This window comes from Sphaerodactylus townsendi, linkage group LG04 (genome assembly GCF_021028975.2).
Source record: "Sphaerodactylus townsendi isolate TG3544 linkage group LG04, MPM_Stown_v2.3, whole genome shotgun sequence".
In the NCBI taxonomy this organism is placed as follows: domain Eukaryota; kingdom Metazoa; phylum Chordata; class Lepidosauria; order Squamata; family Sphaerodactylidae; genus Sphaerodactylus; species Sphaerodactylus townsendi.
In genome coordinates, this window is record NC_059428.1 from 106,869,748 (window position 1) to 106,896,248 (window position 26,501).

A 26,501-nucleotide genomic window follows, 5' to 3' on the forward strand; every position below is an offset into this window, starting at 1 on the left:
TCAAAGCTTCCAATACTACATTACCCAGCATGACTGTTGATGCCGGGACGTGACTCCAGGCCATCATCATCATTCTTGGGGAAGGACTTCCGTGGGGCCGAGGGTCCCGTCTCCTTTCCTTCTCCGCCCCTCTTGCGCTGGGCAGTCGGGCTCAAGCGAAGATGCTGCTGGAGAGGCGAGGGTGAGAAGCGCACGGCGCCAGCGAGACAAAGGAACGGGGCGCGTGCTCTGGGTGGCTTTCCTTCATCTCCTCCTCCTCCATGAGAACTGCGCGAAGCCGCTTCGCGTGTGGAGCCAGGAGAAAGTGACTGAGCTTTGCTGTAAGGACACCTGAGATGCAGCCGAGAAGCGACCCCTCCTGCTGAGACCCGCCTCCCCCATTGCTCTTGCTCCAGGACGCCTTTCCCTTTCCAACACGGCGCTCGTTCTGGTGTGATCCTTCAGGGGAAGCTCCGTCCAATGTTTCGCCTTTGGCTGAGCTGCTGCTTGCCTTGGGGGACGGTGCTGCTGGCGCTTTGGGAGCCGGCTGGAGGAAGCCAGCTCAGTCCGGAGAAGACTTTAGTATGGGGACCCGGCCTGAAAGCCGAGGTGGTGCTCCCGGCTCGGTATTTTTATGTCCAGCCTGTGGATACCGAAGGGAAGAGGTAAGTGCGGGTGTGCTGCCTAAAAATTAGGGTGGCGGGGAATGAAGGACTATTCAGTGGCTCGGTTTTATTTATCTCAGTATTTAGACTTCCGCTTTTCTCCCTCCAAGTGTATTGCATTCTGTACTGCTCGATTGTCGGCTCAAAACAACCCTGTAATGCTGGTAAGGCTGAAAGAGAAAGCGAGAGGCCCCTTCCGCACATGCAGAATAATGCAGGTTCAACCCACTTTTAATGTGCAGAATAGCAAATTCCAGTTGCAAACAATTGTGAAAGTGGGTTGAACGGGTGTTATTCTGCACGTGTGGAAAATGGTTGGTCAAGGTCTCAGAATTGGCCTACAAAACCCTAGTCTCCCATGCCATGCTGCCTTTCTGGTTCTGCAGATCTGAAGATCATACATTTCAACTGCCCCTGTTTGCTGGTTGATCCCTGTAAACAACTGTTTTTATCTTCGAAGGATGCTTTTTGGTAACAGTTTGTTACTGTGAATTGCTGGATTTGTCCTTTTTCAGATGTTCACTCTTTTCTTCCTTCGAATCTCTAGAAGTGAAATATCCGAATGAAGAATGGAGGCATCTTTTCTCTGGCACATATTCATGTACATATGCACATGACTAGTAAACTGGCAAACAATTCCATAGCCGTCAATTTCACAAATGCTAGCTGCTGAGTTTTATTTTCAGCTGTTGATCAAGTGCCATTTTCCAAGAATTGTCTTTAACTAAAAGAACAAACACTGCCTTTGTCTATTCTAAAACTGCTTTAGAACATTTTGCAGAAGAAACAAATATAATAGATGAGGAAGAGCCCTTAGCAATATGAGACTTGGTTATGGGAAGTGGGGTGGGGTAGTTCAGGCAGATACCCAAATTCGGGTGTTACAGCTCAAGCAAGTTTTTACCTTTGAAATTCTGAGCACTATGAAGAATTCAGTTTTATGACCCGCCAGATTCTAGAAGAGGCCTGAAACATTTTCAAAGTTGGAATACAGCTATTTTCCAAAACAAAGGCCCCTTCCGCACACACAAAATAATGCATTTTCAAACCACTTTCACAAATGTTTGCAAGTGGATTTTGCCATTCCACACAGCTTCAAAGAGCATTGAAAGCAGTTTGAAAGTGCATTATTCTGCATGTGCGGAATGAGCCAAAGTTAAGTAGAAAAGAAACTGAAAGCCATTCACACAGTTTGGACAGTCAACAAGGAAGTGGAGCCAATCACAGTTCCCTCAGAAGTCTCTCTGTGGTCCCTTTCGCATTCAGAATAATCCACTTTCAATCCACTTTGAAGCTGGATTTTATAGCGTGGAATAGCAAAATCCACTTTTAATCAATTGTGAAAGTGGATTGAAAGTGCTTTATTCTGCGTGTGCGGAAGGGGCCTGTATTAAGAACTTACAATGAGTCCTACTGGATCAGACCAGTGGTCCCTCTAGTACAGCATTCTGTTTCACACAGTGGCAAACTAGTCGCCCTAGAGGGCCATCAGACAGGGTGTATAGGCCCAGGCCTTCCCCTGTAGATGCTCCCTCCTAGCACTGGTGCTCAGAGATTTGTTGCCTCTGAAAATGGAGGTTCTGTTTTGTCACAGTTATATATGATGATGATTTTCAAATACAGCCTTCTGAGTTTTCCCAGCTTATATATCTAGGTGTACACATAAACTTCCTAAGTATACAGATAAAAGTGCAAGGCCAGGCCAGGCAAACTGGGGCTGACTGACCTGCGAGCTGGATGAGCCACCTCTCCGGCCTCGCAGGCCAGCACTGGCAGCCGAGTCAGCTTGCTGGGGATGCCCACCTCCACTGCTCCAAGAGCAGTGCAGGACCAGATCACTCCCTCCTTCTCCCTCTCCTGCATCATCCGCACCACCAGCCTCCGCCACCTCAGGCTGCTGCCTACCACCCACCCACCTGCCTTCCCCTGCTCTCCCACCTTTCCTCCTTTGCTGCCTCCCTGGGGTGGGCTGTGGGCATGGCAGGGCAGTTGGAGGTGCCATTGCTGCTGGGCCTGGCCGCCTTCAGCTGCTTGGCCCTGCTCTTCTCCCCTGCCCTGCCCACCTCTCCAGGCTGCCTCAGCTGCTGCCATGTAAAGGCTGAGCTGCTGCCCAAAGATGAAGGGCCTCTCTTTCATGGCGAAGGAAGCTCGCATGGCTTTAGAGAGAACTTTTCCACCATGGAAGGGAAGACGATTGCCACTGTGGCAAATGTTGGGGGCTCCTGAGTGGGTGCAGAATGCACAAGCAGGAAGGTCCAGCTTTGGCTTGAGGGTGGACGATGCCCTGGGACCAATGGGCAGGGAGCAACCTGTTGCTGAAGCTTGGCCTGATGCCACTCTGGACCTGGCCTCTGAATTTTTTTGTCCTTTGGCATCCGTCGGCCACTTGGGTGGAGGGCTGCATGGAGGGCAGTAATGGGACAATGCTATTTGTCCCGGGTGCCACTTTCAGCCAGTACGACACTGCCCAGTGAAGGGGCGGTTCCTCCGGTATGCAGCCATCATGGCCCTCTCTGGTGCTGGAATTCAGCACCGGACACAGCACCAGTGTTCCAGCACTGCCATTCGGTGTGTTATGCTTGCGGCTGTGAGTTGAGACCCTTTGGGGTGGTGTAAGTCTATTAAGCCCAGTGGGGGCTTTGTGGCAGCTGGGAGTCCAGCCACCTGGACTTGTGGTTGGGGCTGCTGGTTGTGTTGTTAGTGAATGCAAATGAGGACTAACAGCTGTGACCAGCACCCCACATTAACTGAATAGGCATTCTGTAACAGACTCGCAAATTCTTTACCATTTGCGTGAATTTTGTAAGAAGTAAGGATGAAATGGAATGTGCTGCTTGAACTCTTCAAGGAAAGAGCAGGAGAAAAACACAATAATAAATAGAAAACAATAGAAAGTAGAATACTAAGTGTCATAGAATATGATATGACTAGAAAGTATTTAGCTTTAGGTGAGAGTCGTTCACTTCTGAAAAAGCTTTTCAGACCTGGACTGGCATTTGAAGTGCAAAGAAAATGTTTTATTTTTTTTCTTAAGTATTGTCTTTGTTCTATATGTGGGAAGACTTGTTTGAGCTGTATGTCCAAGCTCTAAACCGAAATTAGGACATGAATCAATACATGTAAATGCTGAATAAATGTAATCCAAAAGAACAAACTCAGCTCTGAGAGTGCTAAGCACTAGAGAACAAGACATGCACAGCTTAGCCCAGCAGAGAAGAATACAGGCTTTTAAGTAGCAGTGAACACAAGTTTAATTAAGAACAGTTTAATTAAGGGCAAGCAAAACGCTATGAAAGGCTAAGGAAGTGGACCTGCTTCCATGAAACCGGAGAAATATTGGCCAGCTTACTTGTTCTGTTGTAATGCATATTGTTTGGACTTCAACTGATGCTTGTGTGTAACACGACCTCTAGCTGGGTTTCATTGGCTGGATTCTTGGATGGTACATTGTGCTTAAGCCACCTTTGCAATATTAGTACTCTTGGAGCAGAGTTTATTTGTTCTTTTGGATTAAATTGATTTAGCATTTACATGTTTTGATGTTCTTTCCTAATTGTGGTTTAGAGCTTGGTTGTCCTGTAAATTGAGTTTGTCTGCACTTTACCACTGTCTATTGCTTCAATTGAGCTGTACGTCACCGTTGTGTTTGTTCTGTACATAGGTTTACTGTCTCTCCAGGTGAAAATGCATTTCAGGTGAAGATCACAGCTGCTGATGAGCAGTTCACACGGGTAGGAGTGCAAACATTGGACAGGAAAGATGGCTCCTTCATTGTGAGGTATAGAATGTATGCAAGCTACAGAAGCCTGAAGATTGAGGTTACAGCCAAAGACAAACACATTGCCAAATCTCCATATGTCTTGAAAGGTACACAAACAGTGTCTTGCAATAGAACATTGAGTTATTTCAAAATAATTGATCCCAAATTTCATTCGTTATACATTGGGGCACACTGCTCTGTTGCTAGAGGGGCTGAAGCGTGCCTCAAAAAATAGACAGGATAGATCCCTCACTGGGAGCTCCCAGGCAACACTGGTTTACTAAGCTTTGAACTGCTTTATAGTTGTGTCTGCCAATGTGTGGACAAGTGAAGAAGAAGAGTTGGTTTTTATATCCTACTTTTCTTACAATCACCTTCCTTTTTCCTCCTCACAACATACACCTTGTGAAGTAGGTGATGCTGAGAGAGTTCTGAGAGAACTATGACTAGCTCAAGAGCACCCCTGCAATAGCTGATGTGCGAGGAAATCTCACAAACACAGTGTTTACCAAGAAATCATAATCCAGCCTTGAGCCTTGGTTGACAGGAGGGTCAGGATTGGATTGTCATGTTGCACCAATGGAGTAAAAATATAATTATACTGAGTGAAAGGGTTGAAGGAACTTTCTGTTTTTAATTCAGAAAAAAGTGTCCCAGCTATCAAAAGTCTGAAAAATGCCATGCTATGCCCATTTCTGTTGAGGTCAAACTAGGCATTGCATTTAACTTGTGGCTGTCGTAAGTTCTTGCAGTTGAAAAGCAACTGCAAGTTCCTTGTGGGAAATCACTTCCACAGAGCTGAAGGCCTGATCCGAATCGGACCCCTTTGGCACAGCAGAAGTCAGTTCCTGCAGGAAAACCTGCTGCTGTCCCCATGGTGGCCAAGAGTTAAGTGTAATTTATTTTATTCATTTAAACATTTACACCTTGACTTTCCTAGTGGTTCAAGGCAGTTTACAATAATAGTAGTTTCCAGCTTGGACCTTTGGCAATGATATCCTACTGAATATTAGTCACACAATTTTTTTGTACATTCTTGAACAAATTTCACATCTATCAAACTGATACCTCCTTAAATTATACAATATTATACAATTATTTCAAAGTAGATTGCAAATGTTGAACAACAATTAGAGAGGAAAATTAGAGGAACTATGAGAAGTTGTATGTGTGAGTCTCATTGTCCCATTCTCAACTTTTTGCTTTTCCTCTTTGCGTCCACCTGTCAATACCTGAAGCTTCCCCCCATTCCTTCTGTCCCCATTCCCCATATCTATGTATCTTTTCTTTTCTTCTCTTTGGAGACCTCTGTCTCATCCATCATTTTCATGTTCCCTTTCTCCATCTTCATTTTTTCTTTTATACTTATTCTGTTCCAGCTTTACCTTTCCTTCCTCCTGTCTTAAATTTTTTTCCTAGTCCTGTTCCCCCCCTCCCCCGACACACGTATGTTGACAGTAACAGGCTTTGTTACACATTGCTTGGAAACCTCCAAAAACAGTCTTGTGAGATTTCGATCGCCCACTTAAAAAAAATGTGGACATTTCCACATGATTTTTGGCTTTTTCTGATCCCAATGTATTCTCTCCTCCCCATTTCATATTTTTCTGCAAACTGGGATTTCCCCAAGACTTGTGGGAAAATCCTCACTGTTTGTCCCTGCGCTCATTGTATGGATTTTTTTATCCATGTTTATCCAGAATTAGATATAATTATATTGATATTAATATAAACTACAATGAATGTTTGGGGATACTGTTTAGATCATTATTTTCTGTGTCTTGGAAAATTCTTATTTGTTTTTAGTGTGCTTCAGAATGTATCCTGCACTGTTGCCATGGCTATCCAGCATACTTAAAATAATGGCAAGCATACAAACGTGTCATAACAAATACAGGGCTTGTTCCAGCAAAATGTAAGGGTTCGTTGAGTCTCATTGATTGATATTTTAGACTGTGCTTAAATTCAGCCTTACATCTGATTTTTCATGTCCCAGACTCCGCTATGGAATTGGTCTGCAGTACTCTGCCTAAAAGGGAGCCTGGTTTCAATCTATGAAACCGTGTGGCAGAAAGAATTAAACCTCCTCCATCCTTTCCACATGGTACATTTCTGAATCAGAACCCTGTATGGTTGTAACAAAAGTACTGTTAGGAAGGTGTGATTATGGATCACCTATTTTGATTCTCAAACACTATCTGAGAATTCTGTGTAAAAACAATTTCCATTGCTCCCAACGTATGCTTGAAAATGTTTTAAGTGCTAACTTACTTGACCCATCCTAAGCTATCTAGATACCTTCTGCAGAACTTGTGCTGTAGGACAGTCTCCTCCATGTCTTTTTCAGCACCTTCAAGACTCACAGCCTTGTGGGAATAGGATAGCTATTATCTATCTTTCATTTATTTTTAATTGATTCCTGTAACTTAGCTTCCTGCCACCAACTATAACTGCTAAAATGTGGACCAGGTTTTGGAGATTCTTCATAGAACGGAAATATCCTACAGGCCTGTGCTGGTCTATGACCGTAATAAAGTTTGATTGATGTCCTGCAGGCCATACCTTGTGTGCTTTTGCTATTGAAACACAACTTATAGATGGTATTGTAAAGAGGATGCTCTTGGTTCATCAGTATGATCACAAGTAAATCCACTATGACTGGAATGGGGTTGGACCATCTTCATCAGTGTAAGCAATTTTCATGAAGGACCTACACACTTTTACAACCGATCTTACATTATAAGGAACCATTTGCTATCAAGCTCACTCTCTTCAGAGAAGTCAGTGAAGCAGTTTTGCTCTTATGCTGCTCAGTCAGCAACTGCCAACATCTTCTTATAGGGGCCGCTCTTTAAAGAGGCTGCATAGAGGCTACGTATGAGCTATGTGTTGCCTGGCCCTATGATGCCAGCCCTCTGCTGACTGGGCAGCCACTGGGTCAGCTAACAGCCCAAAGATAAAGGCTGGGATCAAGACCACCTGCTGAAGCTTGGGTAAATCTAGGAGAAAGTCCAACCTTTGACAATAGCATATAGTTTACTTTATTTATTTTTATACATATAGAGAGAGAGTTTGTAAATTGTTTTAACTCAACTTAATTTTTACTGTGTGAAATGTGTGAAATATATATGATTTTAAACCACCCACCCCCGAAGGGCTCTGGGCAGTGTACAACAGGCCAAAAACAACATTACACACAACAGGCCAGATCAACATTTCACACAGTAAAAATTAAGTTGAGTTAAAACAATTTACAAACTCTATAAAACATAGCAGCATTAATACAGTGAAATAAAGTACAACAACATTCCAAAGAGTGCGACACCCAATCCCAAGGCCAGGAGGGGACAGCAGTGCTAGTAGATGCTATATTGGGCGTGCCAGTGATGGAATAGCACGCAACACATATTAAAACTATTTACACATATTATTTACACATATTGAAACTATTTATTGTGTATAGGTCCTGTTTATCATGAGAACTGCGACTGCCCTCAGGAAGACAGCGGTGTTTGGCTGGAAGAGATGGGCTGCCCTCATATCATTCCACAGATCCAGAGAGACCTGGCCCAGTTTCCTGCTGTAGATCCTGATAAGATTGCCAAAGAAATTCCACAACGGTTTGGCCAGAGACAGAGCCTGTGCCATTACACCATAAAAGATAATAAGGTGACTGTTTTGCAAGTAAATGTGTGGTACAGTCATTGGAGAATGACAAAGTAGTCCTGTTGAGGATCTTGTTTACAGCTAATTTGGGATTTTATCAGGATAGAAGAGGTCAACAAGTGACAGCTGTTTGGAAGGAAGGATAAGGAAAAGTACGAATCAGGTAAAGGTGTATCAGCAAATGTCAGTGAATGCATCTTGTCTTCTGATTGTACTACCAATAGGGGATTTGTTTATTTAAAACATTTTAATATCACCTTTCCACAGGATTAGGCTCTCCAAGGTGGTATAAATAAAACCTGTAAAACATTTGAACAGGTAAAAAATTTAAATTATAAAATATTTCATATTTCATATAATTGAATGACAGGCAAAGTGTTGCGATGATGAACCCTCAACCAGTGGCCACATAGGACTGTCTGCATACCCATTGGTTGAGGATTCGCCAGCTGTGACAGCTCAATCCCCCCTCTCACCTTCAACCCAGGAGCTATGACAGGGCCACAGCAGGGCAAGGGTGGCAGGCCGCCCTCTGTACTGGCCCGGCAAAAGCCCTCCCACTTTTTTTCCCCTGCCCTCTCCCAGTCAAAAGCTCTCCAGCTTCCCCCCACCCTTCCAAACCACTTGCACATTAGCTCTCCTGCTTTCCTTCCACCCTCTCCCAATCCCCAGACAAATCGAGGCCTGGCGGGTCAAATATGGCAAATCGCCCCTCTGTTGGCCATGCAGTGTCCCTCCCACTTCCCCTCACCCTCTCCCAGGCTGCAGACCAAGCCAGGCCTGCCACTCGCCACCTAGCCCTGGCAGATGCCTCGCCAGTCCCCCCCCCCCACCTCCCCTCCAACCCAAACAAAATGGGGAACCCACATGATTGACAGTTAGTGGTGCCCTCTGGTAAGTCCAGCTTTGGCGGACACTGGTGTGGGGGCAGACTCCTGCAGGTGAGGAGGGAGAGGGCGGAAGATCCCGGTCCGGACCTCCCTCCTCCCCCTTTCTAGAGCCCAAGGTAATTACATCTGTTCTTGGAATTTTGCTTAAGCCAGCATGAAAATAACTACTTCTATCAGCAACAAGTACTTTGTGGGCACTGCATTCTTTTCCATCATTAATTATGAGCAGATCAGAAAAAGATGGTTGCTTATGCCAATCAACATTTAAGTATTTGAGAAGATTTCCGTTATTCTGCAGAAAACTCAAAAGCCTTCTTTGGCCTTGTGATGTGGGAAGTTCTTTGGAGCTTGCGAGGTCATCTGCAGTAGAAGTCCTTGCAAGATCAACAGTAGTTTCTCATTCAGAGTCTCCTCAGGAATCTTATTAGAAGATTTTTTCTGGGGACCACGATATATTTTGTCATCTAAATTTGCAGTGAACTTTCTTCTTTTCTTCATTGCAGTTGTGGCATTTTAAAAGAAGGAACTTCATATGTTATTAAAATACTTTCAAGTGGAAAGTTGCTTCATGTCTTGATACCAGAAGTTAGGACCACCACTCACACCCCCTTTTTCTTTTTCGCCATCACTTCCGGGTTCTGGCGATAGGCCCTCTGACAACAGCTCCCAAAGAACAATCAGCTACATACTTCTAGAATCTTACAGAAAGGATATAAAGATGATGATTGCTGTCCTTGTGTGGTTTTCCCAACCTCTGGATATGGAGGTCTTATTTCACTATCATGATTAAATAGCTATTCGTACCACTATACTTGCTCAAGTTCTCTAATCCTTTGTGTGAGACCTGTCTTGGATTGCCCTGAATGTATTGTGGTTTGTGTCCTAAGAAGGGTTGTATTACTATTACACAATAGAAGGCATTACAGTCTGCTCAGAGTTTTTGGCACTCTGTTCACTTCGTCCCCTGGTGCCTGAACATTTTGCACTGTTTATGAAGCCACTAGCACTGTCCTTACAAAGGTTGCTTATTAATTTTATTTTATGTTTATTGACATTATTAATTCCATAAATTTTAGCAAATGGTGTGAAACATGCCAGTTCTCTTTGATAAAATCTTCTGGAATCCTCCTAATAGGAACTTGTTTCAGTGTTGTTGTTAGCCTGGTGTTCTTGTTAAATAATAGTGCTGAAATCATAGCAGCAACAAGTTCTTGGCAGCTCATATATCCCGTGCTGTGGAGTTCCACGGTCTTGTAGTTATAAAAAGTAAAAACAGATCGTTCATTTGATTTGTGGGTTCAAAACCAGAAATGGTTGAAAGTAATGTTTGTTTTTGAAAGGAAAAAAGAAAACTAATTCAACATTTCCTTGATTATTTTAGGTTTATATAAAGACCCATGGGGAACATGTTGGCTTTAGGATTTTCATGGATGCCATCCTACTTTCTTTGACTAGAAAAGTGAGTATCTCTCATTAGTTTCATATGCTTTCTGATAATAAATATTGCAATTTATTTAATTTATTTAAAAGAAATAAATCACATTTTCTGTCACGAGGTTTGTGTGTATATATTTGTGGGTTGTATAAATGATACAGTAAAATACCAAGAATATAAAAACGAATGATAAAAAATTAAAGTCTAGAAACACACATTAAAATTAATCAGCAGTATAACATAGCCCCCCCACAAAAATCAACATGAGAACCAGCAAAAAAACAATCTATTTCTGGCCACCATTAAGTTGCAGATAAGACTCTATTTATTTATTTATTTATTTATTTGAAATGCCACATTTTAATTGAATGTGGCAAAGGTGACTAAGTGCAGTCAAATTGAATTTGTCAGAATGTTCCAGCAACTGGCGGCCATCTTAGGATTCTGGCCCAGTTCAAAATGCCAGTGATAACTTTCAGAGTCCTCCTTAGGAAAGTATGGCGAACATCCAAAGCATTTCCTCCATGTATCAAAGACTTTTCTCTGTACACATGGTGGGGTGGCCTGCTCTCCTCTTTGTTTTCTTTTCCCACTTGTATCACCCTGACTACAACACCTTAGGTCTCTGGAAAAAGATTTTTCAATTATTGCAATTGGAACGGGGAGGGGTGTTAAAAATCACAGCATGCACAAAACATACTGTACATGGTCCTTTATGTCTTGGCCTGCATAAAAAATAGATGCCTGAAAAGTGTGTCATAAGTACAGCGAAAACAAAAACAGATGGCTGCAGCAAACTAACTGTGCTCATGAGATTAGAAAAAGCAAAAAAACCCCAAAAAACTCCAGGGTGACCAGCATGAGTAATAATTCCTGCTTGATTCCAGACTAGAAGAGAGAAAGAGCTTTTATTTGCTGCAGGGATGTTGAAGGAGCAGAAGCCACTGCATGCGCTGAAGAGGCAATTTAAAATCTGCAAACCTTTAGGCGCTGCCTTCAAGACGATATACTGATTACCTCACATCCTCCTCCAAAGGAGAGAATTAGCAAAATTGTTGTTGTGGGTTTTCCAGGCTGTGTGGCCATGGTCTGGTACATGGTCTGGTACAAGGTTCAGGAACAAGATCTACCAGACCACGACCACACAGCCTGGAAAGCTCACAACAACCAGTTGAGTCCGGCCGTGAAAGCCTTTGACGATACAGCAAAATTGTGTTTAAAACTCAGAGCTATCTTCTTAAACATTTCCATTAGAAAATTCTTGGTGGTGGAATGTGCCGTTAGTGGCATCTGTGGTTATAGTAATCCTGTGGGTTTTCAAGGCAAGAGACAGAAATAATTTGCTATTGCCCACCTTTGCATAGTAACTCTGGTCTCCCATCCAAGTACTAGCCAAGACTGACCCTGCTTGGCCTAGTCTGGACCATCCAGGTCAGGATTCCTAGTAAATGCTTAGTATGCCACAATCTATGCTTTCAAGCGTCCCATTTCGTGGTGACATCTCTTTATCATTTATAATTAATTATAGCCTGAAATTGTAATAGTACTTCTACATTGTGGGTTGCACACCAGCAGATGGTGCTGTTCTCTTAAATAGTTGGAAGCTGTTACTCTTTGAGACACATACCGGTAATTCCATTTACCTCAAACATTTACAAAATGTTAACAGAGCCTATGCCAGCCAAAAGCCAGCCCAAATCACTTATCTGGGAAGCTAAGCAACATGGGCTAGTGCATCAGTTAATAAAACAAATTTTGAGCTTTGTTCAAATTATTGCTGAGGTACAGACTCATTAGAAGTGTTAGACATGCCTTCCTCTCTCCCAGTTTAAATCTTTCTGGCTGCAATCCTAAAAACACTTTCCTGGGAGCAAACAGCATTGAATAAAATGGGACTTTCATCTGAGTAAGTCTTCTTAGGATTGATTCCTCAGTCTCTGCTTCAGCCAACCAGCAAAAATAACAATACCAGGTTGTTGTTAGAGTAATGTATGCAGAGAAGCAAATGCTGTATGAATAATAGGCAGAATAATGAAATACTTGGAAAGTCAGGAATATTTTTTTGCATGTACCTTGCCTGTAGCTGATGCTCCTTGAGTGGGCATGTGTGCAGCTGTGTATGTGGATGCTATATTAGTGCAGAATCAGGTCACAAAAAGTATAAAGCTCTAGACCAAAACTTGGCAACCCGATGCGTTCCCAGAGGTTAGGTACTGTGCCTCTGTGCATCTGAAAATTTTATTTAATAGTTTCTTTTGGACAGTCCATTAATGGGGCAGAGTGCAAAGGTCAATGGAGGAGTGGGGAGGGTAGCTATGAATTTCCTACATTGTGTAGGAGGTTGGACTAGATGACCAATGGTATCCCTGCCAGTTCTATGTTTCTATAAACATGGTTTCAGGGGAGAGCTTTCCTTAAATTATTTACCCCGTCTATCATATGACCTGTTCATTGAAAACAGATGACACTTTTGACAAAGTCGTCTAGTGCATTAATGTATTACGGTGTCCTAGGTAAAAATGCCCGATGTAGAGTTTTTTGTCAATTTGGGAGATTGGCCTTTGGAGAAGAAGAAATCCTCTGAGAACATCCATCCTATATTTTCTTGGTGCGGATCCACTGACTCAAAAGATATTGTAATGCCTACCTATGACCTGACAGACTCCGTTTTGGAAACAATGGGCCGGTAAGAATTTTCCTACACGTTTGATTCATTCAAATGTTTGTGATTTTTACTGTTTGAAAATGATCCTTTTTATTCACCATGAGTTGGATCCTGTGAATCTGTATATATAAGGATTGGTGATCTTTCCTGCCTTTCTTTCTTCCCAGCAGCCCTTTCCCATCCCCGCTACAGCATCCTAAGCTGTGTGGTTCTTAGTCCACATAGGTCCCTGAAAACCCTGAAAGGACTGCTTCCGGGAGGCGAGTGTGGGAAAGATCCACTGTTCAAACCTTCCACTGGATCCAAGCTGATGATAATTGCTGCTGGGGCTAACAGTGGTCCTTTTCGGACAAGTCATCTGAAACATTTGCAAAACGTTTTTGATCCCCCCCCCCCTTACCACAATGTTTGTCTGCACCATCACCGCCCCCCCCCCCCATATGGGCAGCCACTGTTTCATGGTTGCTATGAGGATTCCCCCGCTTTTTTTGGTTTTTTTGTAGAAATGATGCTTCATTGTCTTAGATTCTATCTATCATGGGTTTACTCGCAAGTAAATTTACCTGCACATAAGAGAAACTGCAGGAAGAAAATCACTGCTTTATGTAATTGTGGGATTGCTCATGAGTAAATTTACCTGCATGTGAGAAAATGCTAGGAGGAAAGGAGTGAGAGAACAACCAAAAATGACAGAAAATAAAGTGGTGAGGGAAAAAGATCAGCTCAGGGATGAGAAAAAAATGGCGCTGAGGGAAAAGTTGAACTAGGACACAGAAGCATAGAAAACGGCTGTGGGAAAGAGAACGTTTTAAAAATGATCACACAGTGAGAGAAGCCAGCTTGAAAATGTTTCTGGCAAAAGAATTGGGGTTTTAGAAAAATGTTTTCAGGCTGGAAATGTTTCCGAAACCAAAGGGGGGAAAAGCAGTGCGACACTCCATGGAGGAAATGCTTCATTTCCTGCCGCTGGAAATGTTTTAGAAGTTGTGTGCAGAAAGGGCAAGTAACTGCTTTTCAGATGGGAACTAAGTGTCAATGCGCAAAGGATCAATGCGCATCAAGAGAAACGTGAGGGGTGAGTGGTTTGGAGCTCCTTTTTGGAGGTGCTGTTGAAACAAAATGGTGAAATCAGTGCATTTTAGATCATGGAGTGAATGGCATTTCTAAAATTTTATTTTTCCCAAGAAGCAAATATTCAGTTAAATTAAAAAAACTGCATAATGCATATTTATGGTGATGCAGTCTGAGAACCCCCTCCAACTTGGAGGCAGCAGGCTACGGCACTGATGCAGTGCTACCCCACTGCCTCCAAAAGGGTTTTTTCGGCAGCTCAGGGAGCAGAAAAAAGCCCTGGTTCCCTCCACCACCGAAAAGACCCATAGGGGTGAATGGACATACACCACAGAAATACTCTGAGGATCTCAGAGACTTTATAAGGCAAACTTTGAGGGAGGAGATGGTAGCTCTCTGCCCAAGGGACTCAGTGCCTGATCCTCTCCCGTCCCTTCCTTCCTCTCCCCTTTCTTGGTCCCCCACAGGGAGACTAAGGGTGACTGGGGCCCTGCAACCCTCCAGAAGTTTGGGGAGAGATAAACGCCCCAGGGAAGAGTTGCCACCAGACTTTGATGCTGACTTTAGCCGAAGGCATTTGCAGGGAGCAGGGGGAGTTCATCTCTGATGGAGAGACTATACCAGTTGAACTCCCAAAATAATCCCTCAAATTTCTTTTAAACTTGTGGACCTTCAGGATCTCCTAACCAAAACCTTGGCTGCATTAGATCTACAAGGAAAAACTTCAGTCTGGTTATGTCTTTTTTTTCCCCTTTGATTCCCCGCCAGTGTGTTCAATTTATTACTAAGAGTACATTCTGTAGGCCAGGCAGTTGTACCACAGCAAGCCTAGGTTAAGCAGACTGGAGTGGTGAATACAGTACTGTGTCAAAAGATTCTGGATCAGAACCTCAGAAGGCAGTAGGTAAAGAGAGGCTCGAACTTGTGTAGCTAAGCAGAAAATACCCAGAAATCATTGATGCAGCATTTACCAATTTCTTCTTTTTCCAGCAAGATGAAAGTCTGTATGGCCCTATTGTAAAACATATATCCTTTTTTGATTTTTTTCAAGGTACAATATAAATAAGTATACTTTATTTCACTGTTCACTGTTCTGGCTCATGGTCTTAAAACATGATCTTGTAAAGCAGCAAAATACATTCAAACCTGCAATGACCGTTTCACAACTGAATCATACAAATGTCTTGTTTTCTTAACTTGCCTGTGGGATTTCATGAAATTCCCTTTTCCAGAGGATTAATTATGTCCAACTAGAGAGAGACATTTCTTGGATTACTTCCCTGTAAAGTTATTCTGGCCTGCTATGAGAGAAGACGGGCCCAGAATATTTTCATTGTTATCACGTTTTGGAAAAAATATAACTATTTTTAAAGACAACTCTTGAAAACATTTGTTCTTTTTCCTCCTCTAGAGTAAGTCTGGACATGATGTCTGTACAAGCAAACACTGGGCCACCGTGGGAAGAAAAAAACACCACAGCAATCTGGAGAGGTCGAGACAGTCGTAAAGAGAGGCTCGAACTTGTGAAGCTGAGCAGAAAATACCCAGAACACATTGATGCAGCATTTACCAATTTCTTCTTTTTCCAGCATGATGAAAGTCTGTATGGCCCTATTGTAAAACATATATCCTTTTTTGATTTTTTCAAGGTACAATATAAATAAGTATACTTTATTTACATTTTTGAGAATTTAGAATTGAAGTTGATCTAGGTATTCAGCAGCTGTTCTGATCACAGAAACAGAAGACCACAAACCATAATTTACAGTGTGGCCAAATTCTGTGTAGCAGCACTCAAATATATTGCAGGTTGGTCTGTGTAACAAAGTAGGCTTAGCAACTTGATAGCTGTAGCCTTCAATTTAACAATTCCTGTCTGCCTTTATATCTATCCTACTTTAAAATCTTTTTAATCCCTTTTAGTATTTATGCTTACTGTTTTAATGTGTTCTATCCATTATATGATTTATCTTTTGCTGGTCTAAAGTCTGTAATAAAGATTTGATTTGATAACCAGAATTTTAAGATGTTAAAATCTTAAGTGAAAAATAAATGAGGGAGTTAAGGCTGGCTCCAGCTCCTTGTCAAGTGTACATTTGATGGGAAACCAGGGTTGTTGTTAAGTAACTTATGAAATGGCTGCAAGGTTGTCTGAAATCTTGCGAATGCCTACTTTTGTCATAGCCTAGTAGAGAAAAGAAAAATTTACAGAATCAACAAGCTGTGTGTTTATTAACCATTATTCTTTGTTTTTCAGTATAAATACCAAATTAACATTGATGGCACAGTGGCTGCATACCGGATGCCTTATCTTCTAGCAGGGAACAGCGTAGTGTTGAAGCAGGATTCCATCTATTATGAGCATTTTTATAACGAGTTACAAGCTTGGAAACACTACATTCCATTCAAAAATGACCTAAGTGATCTCTTGGAGAAACTGCAGTGGGCCAAAGATCATGATGAAGAAGTAAGAGATCCTTTTTTTAAAAAAAACCTAACGGTTTGCAAATTGTCTATGGAGTCTATTGGGATTCAGACAAGTGGTTACTCACAAGCCAGCAATGTCTTTGAATAGCATTCTTAAGGTAAAGGCATAGTTCGGAGTGTTCTCAGTGGTCACTCATGAATCATCTGTCTCGATAAGCCATCTTGAATGACACTGTCTAGGATTTGCAGAGCCTTCTTTTACCACTCCCTGTTTGACTTATAATTTACCACATTTTGAGTCCTATAAAGCTGTTTGTCAGTGATCTTGTAAATCAAAATACGACATGGAAATGTAGATCCAAACACTTAGCTGAGAGAAGAACGTCAAAGGAGAAAGAGTTGTTGAAGAAAAGTGGTGGGAAGGGAAAGAATTAAGCCAGAATCCTTACCTCCACCATCTTTCTTTCTAATTATTTCCCTCCTGGTGCTGTTTTGCAGCACAAAAGCAGAATTCAGAAGTCTGAATTCATACATTCACTAGGCCTTGCAGAAATGATAACATAACTATGGACAGAAGGATTTTTAACATTTGTGGATTGTGGTAGGTTATGGCATTCTCTGTATCTTGAGAAGATGAAGGGCTGCTGAACATGGACTACTTTTCCCACAAAGATTTTTAAAATTGCCAGTTGTGTTGATAGGGATATTGCCAAATCATCTAAGAATCATGTCATCAAAGGTGTGTTCTGGGATGATTAGAAGTACCTATTTTAACTCAATGATCTCTGCATAGTGAACAGTACTCATACAATGCACTTGGGGAGCCAAAGGAATTGTGCATTCGTAGTAATACGTCACATTTGAGATTTGCCTTAAATTAATGGGGAAATCCACTCTCTTACTTATTGTGAACGCTGAAAAGGTGAAATACTGTATCCCACGCCAGGGGAATTGATGCATATACTTTGGGCCAAGGTGGGGAGGCAGAAACAAAGATTGGAGTCTTCAGTTCATTCTACTAGCATAAACTGGACTTCTGGTCAGGCCAGTTTTCAATTGGTTCTTCCCTCCTGCTATGGACGCCGCCTGCGCAGTTCCTGAGGGATCCACTGACCCCTTGGGCCCCAGACGCAGCATTCCTGGAAGCTGCAGCAGACAGAGGAATGAGGGGAGCTGCATTCTGCACACGCAAGCTGCATTTGTGGTACACAGGATTTAAAATTTTAAAAGATATTCGTTTTATAGGATGTCCTTCCCCATGCAGACTCAAAGAAACATGCAACATTGTTAACAACAATAAAAACAGTAAAATCCACTATATCTTGGCACTATAGACTCCACAAAGGGATAACAGTTAAATTAAAAACATACCTCTTGAAACCACTATTCATACCAATATCAGGAATGCAGAAAGGGGAGGAAAAGAGGAAGAGAAGGTAAGGGGGAGAAGGGGAGGCCAACAGATGCAATACTGTTGTTGTGTTCAGCTCCATCTTTTAGGCCCTATGAAATAGTCTTGCTTGACAAAGCGTTCCACCAGGCTGAGGCTGAGCTGAAAAGGTTCTGGCCCTGGTTAAGGACAATGATCAACCAAAACAGCAAGGAAGTGTGATAGGACAAATAGTATCAAATATCAAACACTGCCGCACAATAACCACATACAAATGATATCAAGTGCAAAATTGTGCGAATTAAATTAATATAAAGTACAAACTATGTATATGATGAAGACAAGATGGGAACCATGTAGTTTTTTGTTTTCAAATCCGTAATTTCTGTGTATTCTTTTTTATGTCACAGTATGTTATGGGGTCATGTTTTGGGGGACAGAGGTTGACACTTTCCTTTCAGTTCTTTCACTGTTCTCTTTTGTCAGGTGGCTCGTTTACCATTCTTGTAGTTTTGTAGTTATTAAAAATATTAAAAATAATATAAAATATAAAGTGCAAACTATCCAATACAAGTGCATACAATAAGAAAATTACTGCATATAAACAAGCAGTTTAGGCACTGTCCACAGTGATCACCAGAGAAAGAGAGACAGCCTGCAATTATGCCAAGTCAGGAGGGACACATTGAACCAGAACATCTTTTTTAGAAGCATACTAAATTTCTGGACTATCGTCTACCCATACTTGGCAAGTACATGCATGAAATGGGAATATACCTGGGAACCTGGGAACCTGCCATTGAACATACATGGACTTGAAACGCATGCACCTATGATGCTTTATTTGGCACTAGGTTGCATTCTTCTTTAACTGTGGGCTGTTCCTTAACGATTGATTTATGTTGCTGCATACCTGGTTCTTTAAATATAGTGGTTTTCTTATTGTATGCCCTTTTATTGGATAGTTTGAATTTTATATTGATAAAATCTGCACAATTTGACACATTATATCATTTGTATGTGGCCACTGTGTGGTAGCGATTAATGTTTGATACCTAGTTAAGGACATCCTCCAGACAGCTTTCAGGCCAGGGATCATCAACAAGTTGTTAGATGAACATAAAGTTTCTAGTCTTGAAATATTAAAATAATTCTAACTTATTTTCTTTTCTTCTTGCCAGGCAAAGAACATTGCAAAAACTGGGCAAGAGTTTGCAAGAAATAAACTCATGGGAGACCATATATTTTGTTACTACTACAAACTTTTCCAGGTCAGTCCCTCTTTGATTACTTGACACTTATTTTAATTTACTTAACAATGTTTTCATGCTGCCTTTCTGCCCAGTCAAGGCCACCAAGGCAGCCAATGGTTAAAACATTATTTTAAAAAAAATTATTAAAACAATTAAAACCAAAACAAAAGCACATAAAATTATAATTAAAACATAGGGCAGGAAGAAAGGAACATCGATGGAATGTTGGCTGAAATGGGGCAGGCAAATATCCCTGGGGGGAGAGTACCACAGTTTTGGTGCCCTGGCTGAGAAGGGGCTTTTTCGCTTGCCACCCTGAAAAGCAATATTTGGGGGAAATTTGGGGGCACCATGGCAAAAGGAAGGTGGGAAAGTTGCATGTCTGCTGACGGAAATCCTTCTACCTAAAGAAATTTTCCTTGGGCTCCAAGTCAGATGACACACATAAAAGTGGAGTTCAGACATAATGTTGTGGTCAGTGGAAGGGATTACCAGATAGGAAAGGTAGGTAATCTTGTATATGTGAATGACTGCCATTGCTTTCTGTGAGTAAAAGCAAAGTACAACGTCAGAACACAGTGAAGTCAAGGTATGTCATCTACCTCTGACTCCAAGTTCATGCCACTCCCTGGCAGAAATTTCATGGGGGGTATAGTGTGTATCTCTTTGTAAAGCATATTGAGGACACACTTCACACACACACACACACTTGAGCTTTTGTAACATATAAGTCCCTCTCTCAATCTCCATCATACTTGTATAATGATGGAGATTTTTTTTTATTCAGCAAAAACAAACACACCCAAGATGGTGATTGGATAAGATTGGTTTGCTGGCTGAATTAATTCAATAGTTTTATTTCCGTCCTATACAGACATCCACACAACCGCCTGCCCAATTCCCTTTACAGTATATTTAACAAGATTGACTAATTGAATATATCAGCCTATTCCTTGTTTAGCGACAACATAGTTTTAAAATATTACTAGATATTACTTCATATATATCCTGCCTTTCTCTCCAGGGGGGAGCCAAAGGGACTTAGAGCCTTCTCCTCTCTGTTTTCCAAACAACCTTGTGAGGTAGAGTACATGAGTGGCCCAGCAAGGTCACCCAGCAAACTTCACGGCGGAGTAGGGATTCAAATCTGGGTCTCCCAGATCCTAATGTGACATTCTGAGCACTACGCCACACTGGCTCAAAACAGACCGTTCAGATTAAAGGGTAGCTATAATTAAATTTCTGGCAATGCAGTTAAATGATCAGCTCTCCAATTAGATTTGTAAGCTCTGTGTGAAAGGCATGCCCTAAAAAATCACGTTATCATTTTGCTGAAGATGCATTCCAGATTCCACAAATGCCCTTCTAATGCAGAGGGATATGTTCCTTTAAGCAGCAATCAACAGCGATCAAAGAACCCAGCTGTAGAAAGCCACTCTGAAAACACAGCTGAAAATGTCTGTGCATTAACACTGAGATACTGATATTTCAGCAAGTCACCAGATGGGACCGCGTCTACGTACGGTCTTTGGGAGATTGTGTATCATGTTCCTCAGAACGTTTCTTGCATGGGAAATTTCATCAGCTGCAGATTGATCAATATGAGGCTATAGACATTGAGTTTGCAAGATTGAAACAGAAGTTCTTTATTTTCAAGTAGGAATATGCCCAGCTACAAACGAATGAGCCAAAAATTAGAGAAGAAATGCAGAAAGTAGAGCAACCTGACGAAGATCTCTTTCCCTGTAACTGCCACAGAAAAAAGGTATAGTAAGGACATTAATATGTCGGGTGCTGAATTCAGAAGTCTTGTCGAAACTGCTGTTTTCCTGATTAATCCCTCCCAAAATCCAGTTCTAAGTTATGGAACAGTTTTCATTTTAGGTGCCAAAGCCTGCTTTTTCATGTATTGTGGAGGGAAGGAGAAAAGGATTTTAATTGTTGTAACGCCGCTCAAACAACCCCCTCCCCACTTGGACCAGCATGATAGTGGAGCTGAATGGCTGCTATAGCAGGGGAAGAATTGGCAAAAATTGCCTCTTTCCTTGCAAGTGTAGATCTTTTCCATATGATCCAGTCCTATCTATACTCAACACACACAAAAAACAACCCACACACACACCTTGAGGTGATGTGTCCCAGCAATCCGAATTCTTCTCTAAAGAAAGCTGCCTTCTACCATCTGTAACAATAATATAAATTAATTATTCCTGGGGCACCCATCGTTTATTTTATTTTTTATTTTATCCTATTTATATTCCTCCCATTCCCAACAGGGTTGCACTCTAGGTAGCGTACAAAAATTAAAATATTATAATACAACAATATACCATAACTAATATGATTAAAGCCTAATAATATCATATAAATCATATAAATGTTATATATGAGAATGTTACCTTTGCTGGTTCTCTCACAAAACTTGTGCTTTCCACTCAAGTGGATCCAACACAAGCTTTGTGTATTTTTTTTTTTTGCAGGTTAACAGCTTCAGGATACCAGTGGTATCCCCAAAGCAGAATTATAGTGCAGAATTAATAAGCAGAATTATTTCAGTCCACAGCTTAGATGGATGTGACTCTGCTTACGTCACTGTTGATGTCGCACCAACAGTAGACTCCTTTAAGTTCCAAGACGCCTTCTTTCAGAGACCTGTCCCTCAGACATAGAACTACTTCTGTGGCTTAGGCCTAGCACAGTAAGGAAAAAAAATGATTATTTCCTTCTCCTCACAAACAAGTGGGCATAATGCATTCTGAGTTTGAAATGATCAGAGATCCTAAAAAACCAGTGATCTGAATCTTATTCACTTGTGTATACATATTCACTTGTGTATACTATTGTTAAAGGGACTAACTTGGGTTCAGGGGTCCCCAATGGAGGCCTGATGTTCATGATGCCTGCCAACTGTTTTTCAAAAGTGCGGTACAGCCAGGTAAAACTTTTGCCCTCCAGGGCTTCTGACTGGCTGCTGGAGACCTGATTGGTCGTATGGACTTTTTTACAAGTTGCGTCGGCAACCTCTGCTACCACAGCATCTTCACTGTGTTAGTGTATGTGTTCATTTTAAAAGGCATCCAGTGAAACAAAGCTTCTGCCTAATATGCTGAAGTGTCATGCATAATCTTGTTCCCTGTCGTTTTGTGGTTGGCTCCATTTTCTGTGGCAACCTTTTTTTTTTCATTGTGACTACCAGGCTTAAAAAGGTTGAGAACCCCCCTGGCTGTAGCAGAATAGTATGGTTGCTACAGGAGGTCATAGAATCACAGAGTTGGAAGAGACCACAAGGGCCATCCAGTCCAACCCCCTGCCATGCAGGAACACACAATCAAAGCACTCTCGACAGATGGCCATCCAGTCTCTGTTTAAAAACCTCCAAAGAGGAGACTCCACCATGCTCTGAGGTGGTGTATTCCATTATCAAACAGCCCTTTAGGTGGAATCTCTTTTCCTGCACTTTGAATCCATTATTCCTTGTCCTAGTCTCTGGAGCAGCAGAAAACAACTTGCTCCCTCTTCTTCAATGTGATGCCCCTTCAAATATGTAAACATGGCTATCATGTCACCCCTTGACCTTCCCTTCTCCAGACTAAACATACTGAGCTCCGCTCCTCATAGGGCAAGGATTCCAGACCTTATACCATTTTGGTCACACTCCTCTGGACCTGTTCCAGTTGTCAATGTGAAGCAAAATAATTCAAGGCTTTCTCAACAGTAGAAGCACCAACCGAGTTTTCTTCTTTCTTACAGGTCAAAGAAGAACTTTAGCAGGGAGAAAGAAAACAGTGTCTTGTGATCGTTGCTTATCTTTGAATTTTAGATATCTTCCAAGGATTTCAGAAAGATAGGGGGAAATAGTTTGAATGCCTCCTGTTGTGCAGTATTACAACTTTTTAAACTAACTTTTTTTAAAAAATAAATATACTTTCCATAAAAGTGTGGTAAGGTTTGTTCAACCTCTACAAGGCACTGAGCCTTCTGTGATCTTTGACAACCAAAAATATCCAACGTATGGATCTAGCAATCCAGTCTTTACTCCTGCAAGATTTCAAGTTTCCAGTTGAAGTGGGTGCCATTACCATTTGACACAATAAGGGGCCAGTTCCGGAATTAATCTGTGAGAAGAACATTTTATAAATGTTCTGCAGTGCCTTCACTGATGTTGTGAAGCAGGACTTGGCTGCTGCAGTCTCCTCCAAATTTGTATCTGGGGTTAGAAGACTCAGGAACACTGTCATCCTAAAAAGGTTGAGACTAAAGTGGGAGGGGAAAAACTGGAAGAGATAATCTGGGAAGTGCCATTAGGATTTCAGAAATGTACAGCTGGATGCATGGCATAAAAATCAGAATCATAACCAGTAAAAGCCATATCAACAAGAACTATCTTAACCATTCAATGAACTGCCAGCAATGATGGGAATAAGTGAGCTTCCTTGGTGGGAGGAGTTCTCTGTATCAGTGCCCTGGGGTTGGAGTTCCCTTTCCCTCATGGTGACCCACTGTACTGTCAATGGTAGGCGGTGATGTATTTGCCTAAGGACAGGGGTACCCTCTGTCCCTGGGCACCACTGAGCTGGTCATATGGGGGCACAAAATCGGCCCCCCACGTGACCAGTAAGATGGCAAGGCAGCAGGAAGTCCTGCTGCTTTATTGTCTTCTGGTGCCCTTGGCCCCGCCCATGTCATCATCAACATGAGCAGTGCCAAGGAAGCCAGAGGACCCCTCAAGCCTCTCCCAGCTGCCAGCTCCCCCCAAGCCCCGCCACCTCCCAACTGCCAGCTTCGAGCTAGCAAGCAACCAGAAGGCTCCCTGCTGGGGCCTTTGCTTTTATAAGATGGGGTGTGTGGTCCCGCCCAGAGGGGAGGGCAGAAGGAACTGTCGGCTGCTGGCTCAGAGCTGGCAGCTGGGAGAAAGCGGTGCTCGGGTGTGGGCCTTGCCCCATGCGTAGCAGGGGGAAGCCCAGAGAACGGATGTCTCCATGTGCCGTTTTCCCTCGGTACGCCTCTTGACGGTAGGGTACATGGAAAAAGGCATGTAATGCTGACCTCAGTGCCCAGGTAAGGCTTATAAAGGAAATGACAATCCTTGAGATACTGTAGTCCCCAGCTTAGTTTGTGAAAAGGAGGGCAAAGAAACCTGGAAAAACATTTCCATTTCTAACCATCTGCAAGGCTAAGAAAAATTACAAGCGGAAGAGTTTTACAATAAATAGCTGTTAAAATAATTGGCTGTAATGTAATGACAGTGTGCCAGTTCCTGGTTAGCAGGGTTAATAATAAGCTTGCTTAATTCTGTATTCTCTTTCAAGCCTCTTTTGTTTGGAACAGCTGTTCAAAGAAAGCTGCTTTCATAGGGATAGCAGGCAAACTGCGCTGGGCTTCCAATTACCCACCAGCACTCAAGCACTTGTGAGGAGGGCCCGCAGTTGCTTTTTTAAATTTGAAGAATAATTGTTCCTTTAAGTCACGCAAAGACATTTTAAAAAATTTTCCTTGCATCTGACATGTTCATATTATCTATATGTAGTGCTGCCCCAGTCCTATCTACTCTTCAGTAAAAGAATGTGGTTTGATCACAGTGAGCGTGTATACAATGTGTGTGCAGCGTAACTAGATTTTTCTTTATCTGTGCATTGACAATTTCTCATGTTACACGCAACACAAGTACAGCTCAATGGGATTTAAATCCTATCTTTATCCATTCAATCGTCCCTGGTTTCATTTGTAAAGTAGAAGAGTTTGGAATTATAACCCCCTTTCTCTCCTGCAAGGAGATTCATGGTGGCTTGCAAAATGCTTTCCCTTCCTCTCCACACAACAGACGTCTTGTTAGGTAGGTGGGACTGAGAGAGTTCTGAAGAACTGTGACTAGCCCAAGGCCTTGCAGAGATAAGTCCCACAGGACAATCAGCCATGCTGGCAGGGGCTGATGGGAATTGTAGTCCATAACATCTGGAGTGCCAAAGGTTCGCCACCAATAGAAGCAGGATATTCAATGTTTTTCCTGAACATATCAATTCCCTGAAATGTAGCTGCTCTCACACATGCATCACAATCCACATCTTACCTCATTGTTCTGCTAACCTTTCTCTGAGGGGGTGAATGTCAGCAGCCTCAGTGATTGAGGTCCTTGCCTGAAACCCTGTACTACTGCAGAGAACAGACAATGTTAATATAGCTTTCATTCAACAATTAAAAAATACTTAACTGACTTTTCAGTTGAGTACTCCATATGTTCTCAGGACAAACCATGTACAGAAACACTTGAGAACTGCTGCACATGTATGGAAATCTGTCCAGGTTGGCATCATTTCTGTTCACCAGTTTTAGGAGACAATCTTAAGAGGTTCAGGAGACATTTAAGTATAATTGTCTTTCAAAAAGTAAAGGCAGTCTTCTGTGCAAAAGCCAAGTCATTACTGACCCACGGGATGGCTTCGCATAATGACGCTTACTAGGCCATTTGCCATTGCCTTCCCCAGTCATCTGCACTTTACGCTCGGCAAGCTCATTTTACCCATCTTGGAAGGATGGAAGGCTGAGTCAACCTTGAGTTGGCTAACTGAAACCAACTTCTATCGAGATCAAACTCAGACTGTGAGCACAGCTTTGACTACAGTACTGCAGCTTACCCATCTGTGACACGGGGCTCCTATCGTCTTTTACTACTTGTTTATTTTGCAAAGAACCATTTGGTGTAGATATGCCAGATACAGGAAAGTAAATACTAAAAAAATCACTTAGATATGAAGGGCAGACCTTACCTCCAATTCTTTCTTTGGTCCCAAAACAGTAAGAGCTTTACTATATACAAAACATACATATCCAATAAAAGTTGTCTGAGAAACAATTGTCCCTCTAACATCACATGGCAATCTAAATTCAAAAAACATTAGAAAATAAAAACAAACTGATGTAAGCTTAATTTTTACAAATCTGTTGTTTTGCTGGAGAAGCTAACATTATCAAAGTAAATTAGGAAAATATTCCTGCCTTATTTAAGCACCATACATTCAAGAGACCTTTTTCTACATTTGCAGTTAAAATACTATACAATGAAGTGTTTTGATATCGAGTTATAGGAGATTACCAATCAAAATGCAATTAGGCTCACAAAATTTCATCTTAACTGACAGTTTTTGCAAGGAAACATTATCCTGCATGAAGTAAAATGCATGAAAAATGAACATTAGAACATCTTTAGTAAAAATGTAGAGTAAAATTTATCTTTACGAGGAACGTGAATTATTCAATACAGAAAAAGGCACTAAGTCAGAAAGTATACACCATTACAACAGAA

General features: G+C 41.9%; 1 protein-coding gene across 2 annotated transcripts; it reads left to right on the forward strand.

The window, feature by feature from the left end:
* Positions 1 to 74: 74 nt before the first annotated feature.
* POGLUT2 (protein O-glucosyltransferase 2) lies at positions 75 to 23,137 on the forward strand. Of its 2 annotated transcripts, XM_048495671.1 has the most exons (10): positions 78 to 644; positions 4,306 to 4,511; positions 7,868 to 8,073; positions 10,342 to 10,419; positions 12,909 to 13,081; positions 15,543 to 15,780; positions 16,389 to 16,598; positions 19,130 to 19,219; positions 20,862 to 20,966; positions 22,952 to 23,137. In XM_048495671.1, exons 1-10 carry the CDS (start codon positions 460 to 462, stop codon positions 22,967 to 22,969), a joined length of 1,509 nt encoding a protein of 502 aa, XP_048351628.1. In that variant the 5' UTR covers positions 78 to 459; the 3' UTR covers positions 22,970 to 23,137. The 2 variants fall into 2 exon arrangements, with proteins under 2 accessions (XP_048351629.1, XP_048351628.1); XM_048495672.1 differs by lacking the exon at positions 22,952 to 23,137 and having other exon boundaries at positions 75 to 644; positions 20,859 to 20,966.
* The last annotated feature ends 3,364 nt before the right edge of the window (positions 23,138 to 26,501 follow it).

Excerpts from the sequence above, each read along its gene's own strand:
- POGLUT2 (XM_048495671.1), top strand. The coding sequence starts at position 460 with ATGTTTCGCCTTTGGCTGAGCTGCTGCTTGCCTTGGGGGACGGTGCTG. Across the intron at positions 645-4,305 it reads GTGGATACCGAAGGGAAGAG|GTTTACTGTCTCTCCAGGTG; the intron begins GTAAGTGCGGGT and ends TTCTGTACATAG. Across the intron at positions 16,599-19,129 it reads CCAAAGATCATGATGAAGAA|GCAAAGAACATTGCAAAAAC; the intron begins GTAAGAGATCCT and ends TCTTCTTGCCAG.